This window comes from Lithobates pipiens, unplaced genomic scaffold (genome assembly GCF_037356315.1).
Source record: "Lithobates pipiens isolate NorthernLeopardFrog02 unplaced genomic scaffold, aLitPip1_a1.2 Scaffold_13, whole genome shotgun sequence".
NCBI lineage: Eukaryota > Metazoa > Chordata > Amphibia > Anura > Ranidae > Lithobates > Lithobates pipiens.
In genome coordinates this window covers 396,435,749-396,452,710 of record NW_027507718.1, presented here as the reverse complement: position 1 = coordinate 396,452,710, position 16,962 = coordinate 396,435,749, and the positions used below count along the sequence as shown (strand labels likewise).

The following is a 16,962-nucleotide window of genomic DNA, read 5'->3' as shown; positions in this document are numbered from 1 at the left end:
CCATACCTGTCAAATATCTCCCCTTTAGCTGTTTGGAGCCCTGCAATACTCCAGATTCTGTGGGCGGGTCTGTTGTCCAGGGCTCGGTCGGTGGAGTTGTGATGTCAGTAGACTCCCTGTCCACCTCTACACTCCCCTTGGCCAGGAATTGATATTTCTTACACTGAACTTCTGCTGGTCTGATGGACTATGCCCTCTGATCACTTACATCCAGTCAAAACCCAGTAAAGTCACATGACTTCAGCATGCCCTATCATGCTAAGGTGTGGAGCAGCCAAACCTGGGAGAGCTGGAGAGGAAAAGAGGGGGTATACGAAGTGCACAGAATGCCTCTCTCACACTCATGCATGAGATAAGGAAATCACCTGTCATTCACAGCAAGGGGGAAGAAACAGACACCTATTTCTCTGTGTCCGTTTTTTTATCTTATGGAAAAAAGATAAGAGGACAGCTCAGAGCTGGATTAACTCTCCATGGCAAGACTGGGCACAGGTGAAATTACATCCTCTGCTGTAACAGATATGAGTCTTAATGAAAACATTTTTGGGGGTTTACATCCACTATAAAAATATAATGCTTTTTGCTCAAATGTTCGAGTGTTTTTTGAATGACTGCAAGTTTATAAACTGACCTCCTGTGTCTTTTTTTCATTACTTGTATAAAATCTACAATATAAACAAAGTGCTTAACACTAATGCCGCGTACACACGTTCGGACTTTCTGGCACACTAGGTCTGATGGTCTTCCCAACTGACTTTTGGCGGAGTTCCAATGGACTTTCCGAATGGACTTGGCCACACACAACCAGACTAACCTGGCTAGTCCATTCGTTTTGAATGTGATGACGTAAACGGGACTAAACAAGGAAGTTCAATAGCCAGTAGCCAATAGTTTCCCTTGCGTCATATTTGGTCTGTCAGACCAGCACACAGATGAACTGTTTTCCCGATTTTAGTCCATCGGATAGATTTGAAACATGTTCTATTTCTAGGTCTGTCTGATTTTTTTTTTCGAAAAACAATCAGACTAGCCCACACATGATCGGATTGTCCGGCAGAATAATCCCTTCGGACCTAGTCTGCCGGAAAGTCCGGTTGTGTGCACACGGCATAAGGCTACTTTCACACTGGGATGGTAAAGCGCTTCTAATTTTAGCGGCGCTTTACCATTCAAAAAGCGATGCTTTTCGGCCACTAGCAGTGCGCTTTTAACCCCCACTAGCGGCTGAATAAAGGGTTAAAAGCACCCACAAAACGTCACCTTTAAAGCGCTTTGCAGGTGCTTCGGCAGCGATGGCCATTGATTTCAATGGAAGGGATGGTGGAGGAGCAGTGTATACACCGCTCCCCCACTGCCCGAAAGATGCTGCTTGCAGGACTTTTTTTAACGTCCTGCAAGCGCACCGCTCCAGTGTGAAAGCACTCAGTCTTTCACACTGGGGCTGCAGGGGAAGCGTTTTTCAGGCACTTTACAGGTGCTATTTTTAGCCCTTTAGCGCCCGAAAAACACCTCAGTGTGAAAGTAGCCTTAACACTTTCTCTATAGAGCATTCTGAGCTCTCTAATAGGATGACTCAGCGGTAGCTTTTTACTTGTAGGCTGTGTCTCTCTGATTTGATGCTTTATATAGAGCCATATGAACTAAAGACAATGACGGTATTATGCCTTCACTCTGATTCAGTATGTGTATTCTACAAAAAAGCTGAGTCAAATCAAAGCTGAATGTCAAGAAAATAGAACACACTCTCCTTGTAGCTCTTGAGCTCCACCTCTAGCTGCTCAAAAATGAGAAATTCATATACAGTATTTTTTATAGTTGCCTATGTAATGCTTACCGGCGAAGGGGTCAATGGAAATATACTGAGTCTCCCTTACCAGATGCTGCCAGCCCCAGATGACAGTTCCAGAGCACACTGACAAAACACAGCCTCAATTTAGGGGTGTTTGAAGATTTATTGCAGTACTTGAACACAGACAGGTAAAGAGGTAAGTGTTCAGGATACCCCAAAACATAAGCGGACAGATTCTCTGGCAAAGCCCTCAGTAGCAGCCTTAAAGCGGTGTTTCAGCTGTAATTTTTTTTTTTTTTTAAGTCAGCAGCTAAAAAAAAAAAGTAGCTGCTGACTTTTAATAAGGAGACTTACCTTTCCAGGGTGCCTGCGATGTCAGCCGTCAAGGCCGACATGTCCCTCAGCTCTCGAGTCCCAGCGCCGCCATCCTCCCTAAGGGAAACTGGCAGTGGAGCCTTGTGGCTTCCCTGCCTGTTTCCTACTGCGCATGCGTGAGTCGCATGGCGCTTTGTGAATGGGACGCGCTGTGTTAGGGAACACACAGTTCCCAGAACACAGTGCGCCCCATTACCCAGAAGACAACACGGAGGAGGAGAGAAGACCGAAGATCACCGCGAGTAGGAAGAAGGCAGATTAGGAAGACTGCCTAGCAACAGGGATTTCTGGCAAGGTAAAAAAAAAAATGTATTAAGTATTGCTGGGGGTAGAGGGGACAGCCAGCTATTCTGAGACTCTGTAAGGGCATTCACAGTTCTTGTAGAAACCTCTAGTGTTTAATCCTGAAAGCACAAGCACACCTGGAGCTCTAGGCAAAAAGTCCTACTCATAATGTCAGAGACCGCTCCCCAGCCAACTACGCTGAGACACTTATAAGTGAAAGGGGTCCTTCTCCAGCCTAGCTTCACATGGTGCCTTGCAGGGGCTGGGGTCAGGTTAATATTCATAACTCAGTGGTTGACCCACCTACTCTAGTTCTGGAAGCTTCTTCCAGAGGCAGGCAGATCTAGAACATAAACTGCTGCTCAGCTAGGTACAATACCGCCAAAAACTAAATTTAATCAGCCTAGGGCATGACACGACATCTAAAAAAATAAAAAAATATTTTGGCCCCCAACAAAACTGAGATCTAGTTATAGATAGCGCTAGGTGGGCTAGTCAGCTTCTGGTTTCTATTGTGTCTTAGGTGCTTCATCATTGAGAACTTCTTGCAATCATTGCCAGCTCTATTATTGTCCACCTGGAAGTCCTGGGTGTTACCATCCACCTTTTGAGTGTTTCAGCATCAACCAAAAAAATTTACCTATAAAATACCTCAATTTTATAAAAAGATTTACCGAAAGAAATTTTGGCTTCCATCCAAACGTCACTTAATTTGGTGGTACACTGTGCAATATTAATAGGTTAATATAAGTGCAATTATTCATTTAAAACATTTTATTTTTGTGTACCAGTTCACATATATAATTTCAGCTATATTATTTAGTTATCTTTTAATATATATTTCTCACATATTTTAATATTTATTCACAACAGCGCTTTAGTATAATTTTACACAACCAAAAAATTTACCTATAAAATACCTTAATTTTATAAAAAGATTTACCGAAAGAAATTTTGGCTTCCATCCGAACGTCTCTGAAAAACTGTCCAGCCTCCTCCCTCAGACATATCACAGTATGCATAGAATGATGTATTGCTTTGCAATGGTTTAATCTTGTAAAAGCCACTCTGTTTATGTCCATCGTTGTAAATGTCACCACAGTCTGACCAAAAAGCAAAAAAAAAAAAGAATGACAGAAGATGAATTAGTGACTAGACTAATAAAGACTGTGACATTGGTGCATAATTGCCAAATTTTATCTGCATTTTGTTACATGTTCAGATTCTTCTATATAGAAAGATGGGAAATATAAAAATAGCTGCTTTTTCTCATTAAAATCACTGGACAACACTAATACAATATGAAGGGAAAGTTCTAGTAGTGCCCACGTTACTTCCTGCTGACTTGGAAATTGCCCATTTGTGCTCGGAGCTTAAAGTGCGGCCGGTCCCTTGCCAAGAGAGAAGGTTGCAATAACTATTTTACATTACGGGACACGGTGCTGCTGATGATCACGAGGCAGTGGATTTAGGTATGAAAACAAGGCTGATTGTCTATGACCTTAAAATGGTTGATGAGCCAAGAACGGGTGGAGTAACTTCGAAAACGTTTTGTCTACCCTGGAATTTAGCTGTAACTCTCCAGCATCTACTAAAAACTACAGTAATACATAGAAAGCAAAGTAAAGCCTCACACAGATCTGCTATAGCATTTATATTTTTTCAGGTTGATGGAAGATCAAATATCATACAATATTAATATTGTATTGCTGGTTAAGGTGAGTTGGCCCCAAAATGGTTTAGTTCACTGTCATAGAAAAAAAATAGCATAATTACCTCATCAGGTGCCAACGTCTCTTATCTTTCATCTGCTGATTGCAGTTGCTATAAGCTGTTGTTCCATACTTCAGCCCCTATGTCACCTGTATAGTGATGTAGGGGTTAGCGGATGGAAGCACAGCATATGGAAGAAGTGCCCCAGAAGTGTCAAATGCTGAAAAGTCTGGTGGAAGCTGCAACACTTGAACGAAGAACACCACAGTAGTAAATATTTTTTCTCTTCCTTTGCAGGGCCAGAGAACTGCTTTAGACATATGGTCAAGACCAGTGGCGGCTGGTGAAGTTTTTGGATGGGGGGGCGCCAGACCCCGCCCATCATGACCCCGCCCACCATTTTGGCCCCTCCCACTTCTCATAAAACACGCCCCTTATGTAATCGGAAAAAAAATTTGACGTGGGTCCCCCCTCCGAGAGCATACCAGGCCCTTAGGTCTGGTATGGATTCCAAGGGGAACCCCCTACGCCGAAAAAACGGCGTGGGGTTCCCCCCCAGATCCACACCAGACCCTTATCCGAGCAGGCTACCCGGCCGGCCAGGAAAGGGGGTGGGGACGAGCGGGCGGCCCCCCCCCTCCTGAGCCGTACCAGGCCGCGTGCCCTCAACATGGGGGGGTGCCTTGGGGGAGGGGGGGCGTGCGGCCCCCCCACCCCAAAGCACCTTGTCCCCATGTTGATGAGGACAAGGGCCTCTTCCCGACAACCCTGGCCGTTGGTTGTCGGGGTCTGCGGGCGGGGGGCTTATCGGAATCCGGGAGCCCCCTTTAATAAGGGGGCCCCCGGATACCGGCCCCCCACCCTATGTGAATGAGTATGGGGTACAATGTACCCCTACCCATTCACCTGTGAAAAAAAGTACAAAAAAAAAACACAACACAGGGTTAAAATATTTTATTGCACAGCTCCGGGGGTCTTCCGTCTTCGGGGGTCTTCTCGCCGGACTCCTCCGCTATCTTCTTGTAGCTCTTTTACTAGCGGAGGAGTCCGGCTTTCTTCCTCGCCGCCGGCCTCTTCTCCCGACTTCGGGGGTCTTGTCCCCCTCTTCGGTTCTTCTGCCGGGCCACCGCGCCTTCTTATAGCTCTTTTACAGGCGGTGGCCCGGTCTTCTGCCGCCGCCGCCGCCCGTGCTTCTTCTTCTTCTTCTTCTTCTTCTTCTTCTTCTTCTTCTTCTTCTTCTCCTTCTTCTCCAGGAGATGTTGCCTCGACGATCTCCCTGGCCGGAATGCCAGGGACGCGCTGTGCTGCCACTTATATAGGGACAATGGGGCGGTGTCACATGGGTTGATGTCACATGGGTTGGTCACATGGGTTGATGTCATCAACCCATGTGATCAACCCATGTGACATCAACCCATGTGACACCGCCCCATTGTCCCTATATAAGTGGCAGCACAGCGCGTCCCTGGCATTCCGGCCAGGGAGATCGTCGAGGCAACATCTCCTGGAGAAGAAGGAGGAGAAGAAGAAGAAGAAGAAGAAGAAGAAGAAGAAGAAGAAGAACGGGCGGCGGCGGCGGCGGCGGCGGCAGAAGACCGGGCCATCGCCTGTAAAAGAGCTATAAGAAGGCGCGGTGGCCCGGCAGAAGCACCGAAGAGGGGGACAAGACCCCCGAAGTCGGGAGAAGAGGCCGGCGGCGGGGAGGAAGAAAGCCGGACTCCTCCGCTAGTAAAAGAGCTACAAGAAGATAGCGGAGGAGTCCGGCGAGAAGACCCCCGAAGACGGAAGACCCCCGGAGCTGTGCAATAAAATATTTTAACCCTGTGTTGTGTTTTTTTTTTGTACTTTTTTTCACAGGTGAATGGGTAGGGGTACATTGTACCCCATACTCATTCACATAGGGTGGGGGGCCGGTATCCGGGGGCCCCCTTATTAAAGGGGGCTCCCGGATTCCGATAAGCCCCCCGCCCGCAGACCCCGACAACCAACGGCCAGGGTTGTCGGGAAGAGGCCCTTGTCCTCATCAACATGGGGACAAGGTGCTTTGGGGTGGGGGGGCCGCACGCCCCCCCTCCCCCAAGGCACCCCCCCATGTTGAGGGCACGCGGCCTGGTACGGCTCAGGAGGGGGGGGGCCGCCCGCTCGTCCCCACCCCCTTTCCTGGCCGGCCGGGTAGCGTGCTCGGATAAGGGTCTGGTGTGGATCTGGGGGGGAACCCCACGCCGTTTTTTCGGCGTAGGGGGTTCCCCTTGGAATCCATACCAGACCTAAGGGCCTGGTATGCTCTCGGAGGGGGAACCCACGTCAAATTTTTTTTCAGAAATTTGGCGTGGAGTTCCCCCTTCAGAGCTCATTCTCTGATTGGCCACGGCAAAAGTCGCCTGGCCTGGGGAAACCTTTCTGGCTGTGAAAGCTTTTTGCATTCATTCAGCTAAATGCACGAACATTCTCCACAAAGTAGAGGCTAGAAAGCCTTTATGCGGTGACTCACCTCTCACTGTCTGGCAGCTCCGCTCGGGCTAAGGAACGGAGCTGCCTACGTCACTTCCGGGTTTCGTGAAGCAGCCGAAAGCCGGAAGTGACTGCCTGTCTAAGAGTGACAATGCTCCCGCCCGTAGAATCACAGTGATTTTACGGGCGGAAGCTAGTCGGCGTTCTGCTGTGCGCCGCAAGGCGGGTTTTTAACCCGCAAATGAAGCGCCATGAATGCAATCTTGTGATTGCATGGACGTGGCGCTTCTCATAGTGCACTGTGACCGGCGCCACAGTACACTATGTTAAATTGTTAAATGACATTTTTTTTTTTTTTTTTAAATGTCTTAAAGGGCCCGTTTTTTTTTTTTATTTATTTTTTTTTACTTTTTTTTTTTTTATTTATTTTTTTTACTTTTTTTTTTTTTTACACCTAGGGAGAGGGGGGGCGGCGCCCGGGCGCCCCCTATGGGCGGGCCGCCACTGGTCAAGACTGAAGATAATTCCAACTAACATGAATTACGTATAGACTGGTAAAATGATATAACCCAATGCAAAATGAAAAGGACCCATTTGCAATTTATATTGCATTAACACATGCGTTTTGTGGATTTAGAAGATCTGTGTTAAGGCTCCATTTCATTTTGTATGGGCTGAGTGCGTTTCTTAATACATGAAAAAACAGACCTGCAACTTTTTTTTTTGTTTAATGCCGCATACACATGAGCTGAATGTCTGACAGAAAAAGTCTGACGGGAGCTTTTCATCGTATATTCCGATCGTGTGTATGCACTATTAAAAGCATTAAACATTAAAAACATAGTGTGTCTGGTTGCTTCTCCTCCACAAATGTCAGTGGTTGGGTGAACACTGGCACAGAATGCCAGCAATTATTAACTCCAATTGGACTTAAACCCAAACTCAACCCATCAATTTAAATGTTTCCCAAAAACATTATATTCAAGGCATGCTCTGAATGATAACTGTTACAATTGGTTCTGCTCTTAATCAAACTGTCAAGCCAACAAATTGGTGTCATAGCTTATCACATGTGAAGCACAATGGAAACTGTAGATCAAACAGAGGATAAAATGGCAGCTTACTTGGCTGTAATGGAAAGGAGGGTTTAGTTCCGCTTTAATGCATGTCCAAAATTTAGACATAAGCAGTCCTGCCAGCTTCAAATATGCCAACAGATGTTAGAAGCTTACATTTAAAGATCTAAACAGATCTACAATTGTATCCTATAACATAAATGTTATTTATACAGATGTTACCATTTAGGGCAAATTATCAGGTTGTTGTTGCTCCGCTACTAAAACGTACCTTCCCTACACCCCCCTCCCTCCCTCCCAACCTCCTTCCCTGTTCACCCTCCAGGGGCCAGATTAGAAATCTCTGTGTATGCTTTTACAGTGCCTTGAAGAAGTATACACACCCCTTGAAATTTTCCACGTTTTGTCATGTTACAACCAAAAAAGTAACTGTGCTTTATTGGGTTTTTATGTTATAGACCAACACAAAGTGGCACATAATTGTGAAGTGGAAGGAAAATGATAAATGGTTTTCAAATTGTTTTACTAATAAATATGTGAAAAGTGTTGCATGCATTTGTATTCAGCCCCCTTTTCTCTGATACCCCTAACTAAAATCAAGTGGAACCAATTGCCTTAAGAAGTCACCAAATTAGTAAATAATAAAATACAGCTGTTCTGTGAAGCTCTTAGAGGTTTGGTAGAGAACCGCATCATGAAGGCCAAGGATCGCACCAGACTGGTTAGCAATAAAGATGTGGAGAAGTTTAAAGCAGGGTTAGGTTATAAAAAAAATATCCCAAGCTTTGAACATACAACGAGCACTGTGCAATCCATCATTCGAAAATCAAAAGAGTATGGCAGAACTGCAAACCTACCAAGACATGGCTGTCCACCTAAACTGACAGGCCGGGTAAGGAGAGCATTAATCAGAGACGGAGCCAAGAGGCACATGGTAACTCTAGAGGAGCTGCAGAGATCCACAGCTCAGGTGGGAGACTCTGTCCACAGGACAACTATTAGTCGTGCACTCCACAAATCTGGCCTTTATGGAAGAGTGGCAAGAACAAAGCCATTGTTGAAAGAAAACCACAAGAAGTTTCATTTTCAGTTTGCGATAAGCCATGTGTGAGACACAGCAAACATGTGGAAGAAGGTGATCTGGTCAAATGAGACCAAAATGGAACTTTTCAGCCTAAAAGCAAAACGCTATTTCTGCGGAAAACTAACACTACACATCACCTCGAATACACCATCCTCACTGTAAAACATGGTGGTGGCAGCATCATGTTGTGGGGATGCTTTTCTTCAGCATGGACTGTAATGATGTGTAGGCTTTATGTTATACTTCCAGTTCAATTGTTATGCCTAGTTCCTTTTACATGTTAGGAAACATACAGTTTTAGTCATGTGTTCTGGGGATGGGGAGCTGTAGTTGTTGTAAGATGGATGCTGCTGAATAAACACAGGCTTGTGCTCAAGCTCATTGCCGTCTGCCTATACTTGGTGTTAAAACATCACATGGACAGAGAAGCTGGTCAAAGTTGATGAGGAGATGGATGGAGCCAAATACAAGGCAATCTTAGAAGAAAATCTGTTACAGTCTGCAAAAGACCTTAGGCTGGGGCAGCGGTTTACCTTCCAGCAGGACAATGACCCTAAACATAGAGCCAGAGCTACAATGGAATAGTTTAGATCAAAGCATATTCATGTGTTTGAATGGCCCAGTCAAAGTACAGACCTAAATCCAATTGAGAATCTGTGGCAAGACTTTAAAATTGCTGTTCACAGAAGCTCTCCATCCAATCTGACAGAGCTTGAGCTCTTTTGTAAAGAGGAATGGGCAAAAATGTCGCTCTCTAGATGTGCAAAGCTGGTAGAGACATATCCAAAAAGACTTGCAGCTGTAATTGCAGCAAAAGGTGGTTCTAGAAAGTATTGACTCAGGGAGGCAGAATACAAATGCATGCCACACTTTTCAGATATTTATTTGTAAAAAAATGTTTAAATCCATTTATCATTTTCCTTCCACTTCACAATTTTGTGCCACTTTGTGTTGGTCCATCACATAAAATCCCAATAAGATACATTTACATTTTTTGGTTGTAACATGAACAAATGTGGAAAATTTCAAGGGATATGAATAAGTTTTCAGGGCAACGCAAGTCTGCATTAGAGCTTACATTGGATCTTCCCCCTGCACTCACATGGCATTGCATGGGCCTGCTACCCTAATACCCAGAAGTACCAGGTATTTCTAGTATCTCCAGTAAGCAACAAGATAGCATAGAAGCACAGGGAAGGTAAATAATATATGCAGAGTAGGTGGACTTTAACCACTTCCTGACAAGCGCACGACGATGTGCGTCGACAGAATGGCACAGGCAGGCATATTGGCGTACATGTATGTCCAATCTTCAATGCCGCCCTGCCATCAGGAGCGTGCCGGCGGCAGCGCGCTCCCGCGCTGGTCGGGACCCCCGGACTCGATCGCCGCGGGCATACCCGCGATCGTCTCACGGGACGGCTGAATGGAGGAAATGCCGTGTAAACAGCATTTCTGCATTCTGCCTAGCAACTAGTGACGCTGATCTCTGCTCCATGTGATTGGAGCAGAGATCAGTGTTCACTAAATGAAAGCCCAACCCCCCCACCGTTAGTAACACACCCCTAGGAACACTTAACCCCTACACTGCCACCCACTGGTTAACCCCTTCACTGCCAGTGTCATTTACACAGGAATCACTGCATTTATATAGCAGTGATTACTGTATAAATGGCAATGGTCCCAAAAATGTGTCAAAAATGTCCGATGGGTCCCCCACAATGTCGCAGTCACAATAAAAATCGCTGATCGCCGCCATTACTAGTAAAAAAAAAAATAATAAAAAATTATTAATAAAAATGCTATAAAACTATCCCTATTTTGTAAACGCTATAACTTTTGCTCAAACCAATCAATAATCGCTTATTGCGATTTTTTTACCAAAAATATGTAGAAGAATACGTATCGGCCTAAACTGAGGGAAAAAAATGTTTTTTTATATATTTTTGGGGGATATTTATTATAACAAAAAGTAAAAAATAATGCGTTTTTTTCAAAATTGTCGCTCTATTTTTGTTTATAGAGCAAAAACTAAAAACCGCAGGGGTGATCAAATACCACCAAAAGAAAGCTCTATTTGTGGAAAAAAAAGGAAGTCAATTTTGTTTGGGAGCCACGTCGCACGACCGCGCAATTGTCAGTTAAAGCGACGCAGTGCCGAATCGCAAAAAGTGGTCTGGTCTTTGACCAGCAAAATGGTCCGGTCTGAAAGTGGTTAAAGAATACCTATTAATTTGCTGCAAATCGCAAAAAATGAGAGGTTTACTTTTAGGGTAAATTAGTGCAGAATCATACAAAGCAATCATGATGTATAAACTACAGTTTGCTATTGTAAAATCGGCAAAAAATTATTTCTCATTGGCTGCTATAGTTTACTGTTCATTCTAGATTACTCTTTGCCTTGCTGGATATGTGCAATGATCTTAGCGGAAAATACTATACAAAAGATAAAAAAAAAAAAAGGAAAGTAGAATGTACTTACCTGCATAGCTTCGTATTTCTCCTAGGTTAATGACTAACATCTCATCTCCTCGATCCATAAACTGCAGCTCCCTTTCTCGTAATAGATTCTCAATCTTTATTTGTTGCAATTTGGTTTGCTGCTCAAGAAGCCTCACTTGGGCCTTTAGTCTCAGCTGTTCTTGTAAACAGACATCCAAAGCCTTCCATAACAGAAACACAAGTTTTTTTTTTTTTAAGGGAACTAAATAAAATAAACTAAACGATAATGCAAACAGCAATAATAATATGAATTCCACGATAGCATAAACATAATTCCAATACCAATGTTGGATGCACTGTACTAATCAAGGTCACAAAGTAGATGGCTACTGCGAAAGAAATGTATCTGCAGTTTGCAACAAGTATTTTAAAAGAAATGAGATGAGTACTTAAAGGGTTCCAAAGTTGCAAAGGAGCCCTAGCTTTATACATTTAACCACCACAGGGCTTTTATACACACTTTCTACCCAGACCAATTTTTAGCTTTCAGCGCTCTCACACTTTGAATGACAATTACTCAGACATGCAACACTGTACCCAAACAAAAGTTTTATCGTTTTTTTCTCACAAACACAGAGCTTTCTTTTGGTGGTAATCACTGCCGGGTTTTTTAATTTTTTGCAATATAAGCAAAAAAAAAAAAGAGACATTTTTGAAAAAAATTAAAAAATGTTTTATTTTCTATTGTAAAATTTTGCAAATAAGTCATTTTTTCTTCATAAATTTGGGCCAAAATGTATACTGCTACATATCTTTAGTAAAAAATAACCCAAATTAGTGTATATTGTTTGGTCTCTGTGAAAGTTAAAGTTATAGAGTCCATAAGCTATGGTGCAAATCATTGAAAATTGATCATACCTGATCATACCTGATGTACTGAAGGCCTATCTAATTTCTTGAGACCCTAACAAGCCAGGCAAGTACAAATACCCTCCAAATTATACCTTTTTGGAAAGCAGACATTCCAAGGTATTTAGTAAGAGGCATCGTGAGTTTTTTGAAGTTGTAATTATTTCCCACAATTCTTGGGAAGCTGTCATTTTTTTTATACAAAATTGTCATAATAACAAGTTATTTCTCTCACACAGCACATGCATACTTGCAATGACACCCCAAAATACATTCTGCTACTCCTCCTGAGTATGACAATACCACATGTACATAGCAAAAAGGACACCCCAAAATACATTCTGCTACTCCTCCTGAGTATGACAATACCACATGTACATAGCAAAAAGGACACCCCAAAATACCTTCTGCTACTCCTCCTGAGTATGGCGATACTACATGTGTGAGACCTTTACATAGCCTGGCCACATACAGAGGCCCAACATCCAAGTAGCACTGTCAGGCCCTTCATATTTCTAACACATAGAATGTACAGTACATACCAATTACAAACCAAAATACATTCTACTGAGCAAAGGATAAAGAAAATATTACCTACGGTTTTAGTAGTGCAGTGGTTCACAGAGGAGAGCATCGGTCCAGGCAGCAGGCAGGAAGATGGACAGCGACAGCAAAACAGGCAGTAGGCAGGAATAGTCAGTACAGGTAGAGCTGTTCTCAGCACAGCCAAAGCATTGGTCCAGATAGCAGGCAGGGATGTGGTCAGCAGCAGCAAAAGGATCATCCATGCAGCAGGCAGATATATGGTCAGAACAGCCAGAGTATTTTTCCAGGGATCAGGCAGGACCATCAAGCTTAGGGCATCGGTCAGCAAAGAATGGGGACAGAGGTAGAGGCTTCTTCCACCCAAATCGTTTTGAAGCCTCCGGGCAGGCAGGACCATCAAGCTTAGGGCATCAGTCAGAAAACAATGGGGACAGAGGTAGAGGCTTCTTCCACCCAAATCGTTTTGAAGCCTCCGGGCAACTAGACCCTGTTCTGGGAACACAGAAAACCAAAAACTGTTTTTCTCAACTCCGAACACTATTCTGGAGCTTCTCACATATGTGAGACCCCTGTGTAGCAGGGTGAAAGATCAGTCCAAGGGGCAGGCAAAAAACATGGTCAACAGGCCGAGGTCAGTGCAGGTAAAAGGCAGAAATAGACGGTAGGCAGAGGCATCGTCGATACAGTCCAAAGTCAGTTCACATGAAAGGCAGAAACATGGCGGATAAACAATGCAGACGGCAGGCAGAGGCATAGTCGAGAAACAGGCCAGGGTCAGTTCACATGGAAGACAATGATATGGTTGGTTGAGGGACAGGGAAATATTCAGGACAGAAATAAAAAACGGGGAAATGGCAGTCTATTAGAAATATGGGCTAATAGTTTAGAAGAGTGTGATAGTGTCTGAAGTATTCTCCGATGCAAAGGCCAGGTTGGGAGGGACATTGGGGACAATAGAAACTGGTGTCTTTCCGAACTCCTCTTTTGGTGCACACCCAACATTTGTTTTGGCGTCATCTTCCGGATCCTGATGGAATATGGTCCAGAAAATGGCGCTCATGTAGTCTGCTGACACAATCAGAGTGAATGCTTTCTGGGGGGGGGGATACTTGTTAGATCAGGGCAGTGACAATGTCTTCAATAAACTTTATGAAGGTGTTGGGTGTTTCCGTCGATTTTTGGTAGATGATGAAAGAATTTAAAAGGACCAAATGAAAAAAGTAAATTACGACTTTTTTGTACCAGAAGATGGATTTTCGTGTTGATAAATAGAGCTGATCATTTAAATCCCCCCCCCCCCCCCCATGAATTTATTGTACTCAATGATACAGGAAGGCTTTTGAATGGGAACGCGTCTTCTGTGAAGTTCCACCGATCATGGATGGTGGACATGATGTACACATCTTTCCGATCCCTCCACTTCACAGAAAACACTTCCTCGTTCCTAGTCTAGCGTTGTGGTGACTAGACTATGTGGGAAGCCCTTTATGTTTTTCCTTGCTGTACCGCAGGCCAGCGTATTTTTCAGGTATAGGTGGCTGAGAAGGGGCAAACTGGTATAGTAGTTGTCCATATAAATGTGATACCCCTTTTGGAGGAGCGGGAATGCCAACTCCCAAACAATTTTTCCACTTATTCCCATGTACGATAGACACACGGAATGAGTGTACATATCTGGAGCTTTCACAGACCTTGTTGAGCTTCAATCTGTACCTCGCCCTCTTACTGGGGATATATTGCTTGATTCCCAGCCAGTCTGCGAAATGGACCAGGGATTCCTTCACAGAGATGTTTTTGTCAGGGATATAAAATTTGGCAAACCTCTTGCAGAAAAAATCAATTAGGGGGCGATTTTTATATAGTTTATCAAAGTTTGGGTGATTTCGAAAGGGGGGGGGGGAGTGGATGAGCACTGTGAGTTGTCACTGCACTGAAATGCAGGAACCGCATTATAATTTCATGACAGATGAAGAAATAGGCATGTGGTGGATAGGGTTGGTCAACCAATATTTATGCACTTTAATTTTTTGTAAGCCCCATGTTGAGTATTAGGCCTAAAAACAATTTAAGCTCCTCCACTGTTAGGGGTCTCTATTCAAAAGAGCAGGCATAGCTTGAGCTGGGGTTGTTTACATTGAATTGTTGGGCAAAAAAAGACATTTAAAAAATAAATTAGGGGAAAAAACTGCAGTGTTGACCTGCACACCTGGCTGTGCTGTGAAAGGGGGGATCGTGGCTGACCCTGTGCTGGAAGGCAGCTACAATGGGTTTGCCAAGGCATCTGGAAGCTGGGTTTGGACCCTAATTCTTTGGTGTGCACTTGTACTGGGCCTTTCCTCCTGGGGTCTAGCAGCACTTGTACTGGGCCTCTCCTCCTGGGGTCTAGCACCGTTGGCACTGCTGGTAGCTGCCTGATGTTCAGACTGTCTTCTTTTTGGACGGACTGCTTCCTCCTCTGATTTGGGTCCTGATGTGCTGCCTTTGGGGGGGTGGGGCTCATATTCCGAACCAGAATCAAAATCAGAACTGGGCGGTGAGAGCTCCCCGTTGTTCTCATCGGTCAGACTCAGAATCTGATATGCATCTTCCGGAGTGTATAACTTTCTGGACATAGTGGCTGTATAGCGGTTACTCTGGTGGCAGGTACTAGGATGACAGGTACTCTGGTGTCAGGGCTGGGCTCAGCCCTTCCTTCTCTGAGCTGGCTGCTCAGCTGTCGGCTAATTGCCAGCTCCTTTCTCTCCACAGTGACTCAGCTGTTACATAGTTACATAATTAGAAAGGTTGAATGAAGATAGCAGTCCATCAAGTTCAACCTGAGTGAGTGTCTACAATTGTCCCTATCCCTGTACATTGCACACTCACATTGGTCCCTACCCTTAAGGCAGCCCACAATCCAAGGTCCCCATTCATATACTAGGGCCAATTTTGGACAGAAGCCAATTAACCTACCAGCATGTCTGAGTGTGGCAGGAAACCTGAGTACCTGGAGGAAACCCATAGAGGCACAGGCAGAACATGCAAACTCTAGGAAGGTAGTGTCGTGGTTGGGATTCAAATCACTTTTTACTGCTAGGTGAGAGTGCTAACCACTACACCACTGTGCCGCCTTAACAACCAGCTGTTGTTGATCTGCTTGTCAGTCCTGCCTACTTAAAGCCGTCCAGCTCACTTCATCTCTGCCTTCACCTTTGGTCACATCTCAGAGACTTTTCTCCTGCGTTCCTGTTGAAGACTTGCTCGGCTGACGTCCCTTCTGGCTCCTGATCCTGCTTGCTGTATACTACGTTGATCTCTGGCTCTCTGACATTGGCATTGGCCGACTACCCGATCTGGTTACTGAACTCTGGCTATGTATTGACTACGCTTACTCTGTTTACCTTTTTATTATTATTAAACAAGTGTGATTAACTGTACTTCTGTCTCGGTCTGATTCATGGTTTCTGACATCTTGTGAGGTGGTGGGTACTCTGGTGGCAGGTACTCTGGTGAGGTGGCGGGCACTCTGATGGCAGGTACTCTGGTGAGGTGACGGGTACTCTGGCGGCAGGTACTCTGGTGAAGTGGCGGGTACTCTGGTGGCGGGTACTGCTGATGACAGGTACTCCTGATGACAAGCACTCCTGATGGACAGGTACTAGATGACAGGTACTAGATGACAGGTACTCCTGATGACAGGTCCTCTTTATTTAGGGGGGCAATCTGGGCACCGTAGTACATACAGTGGTGTGAAAAAGTGTTTGCCCCCTTCCTCATTTCCTGTTCCTTTGCATGTTTGTCACACTTAAGTGTTTCGGAACATCAAACCAATTTAAACAATAGTCAAGGACAACACAAGTAAACACAAAAATGCAATTTGTAAATGAAGGTGTTTATTATTAAAGGTGAAAAAAAATCCAAACCATCATGACCCTGTGTGAAAAAGTGATTGCCCCCTAAACCTAATAACTGGTTGGGCCACCCTTAGCAGCAACAACTGCAACCAAGCGTTTGCGATAACGTGCAATGAGGCTTTTACAGCGTCCTGGAGGAATTTTGGCCCACTCATCTTTGCAGAATTGTCCTAATTCAGTTACATTAGAGGGTTTTCGAGCATGAACGGCCTTTTTAAGGTCATACCACAACATCTCAATAGGATTCAGGTCAGGACTTTGGCTAGGCCACTCCAAAGTCTTCATTTTGTTTTTCTTCAGCCATTCGGTGGTGGACTTGCTGGTGTGTTTAGGATCATTGTCCTGCTGCAGAACCCAAGTTCGTTTCAGCTTGAGTACACGAACAGATGGTCGGACATT

The 16,962-nt window shown here is 44.5% G+C and overlaps 1 protein-coding gene across 2 annotated transcripts in view; it reads right to left on the bottom strand.

Moving 5' to 3' along the window:
- Positions 1-16,962, bottom strand: part of FGL1 (fibrinogen like 1) — a 90,567-nt gene that overhangs the window by 24,928 nt on the left and 48,677 nt on the right. For both annotated transcript variants that reach the window (XM_077477382.1, XM_077477383.1), the window contains exons 3-4: positions 11,256-11,436; positions 3,393-3,552 (exon numbers count right to left, since the gene is read on the bottom strand). In XM_077477382.1, coding sequence (XP_077333508.1) covers positions 3,393-3,552; positions 11,256-11,436 — 341 coding nt within the window. The remainder of the gene's footprint in view (positions 1-3,392; positions 3,553-11,255; positions 11,437-16,962) is intronic.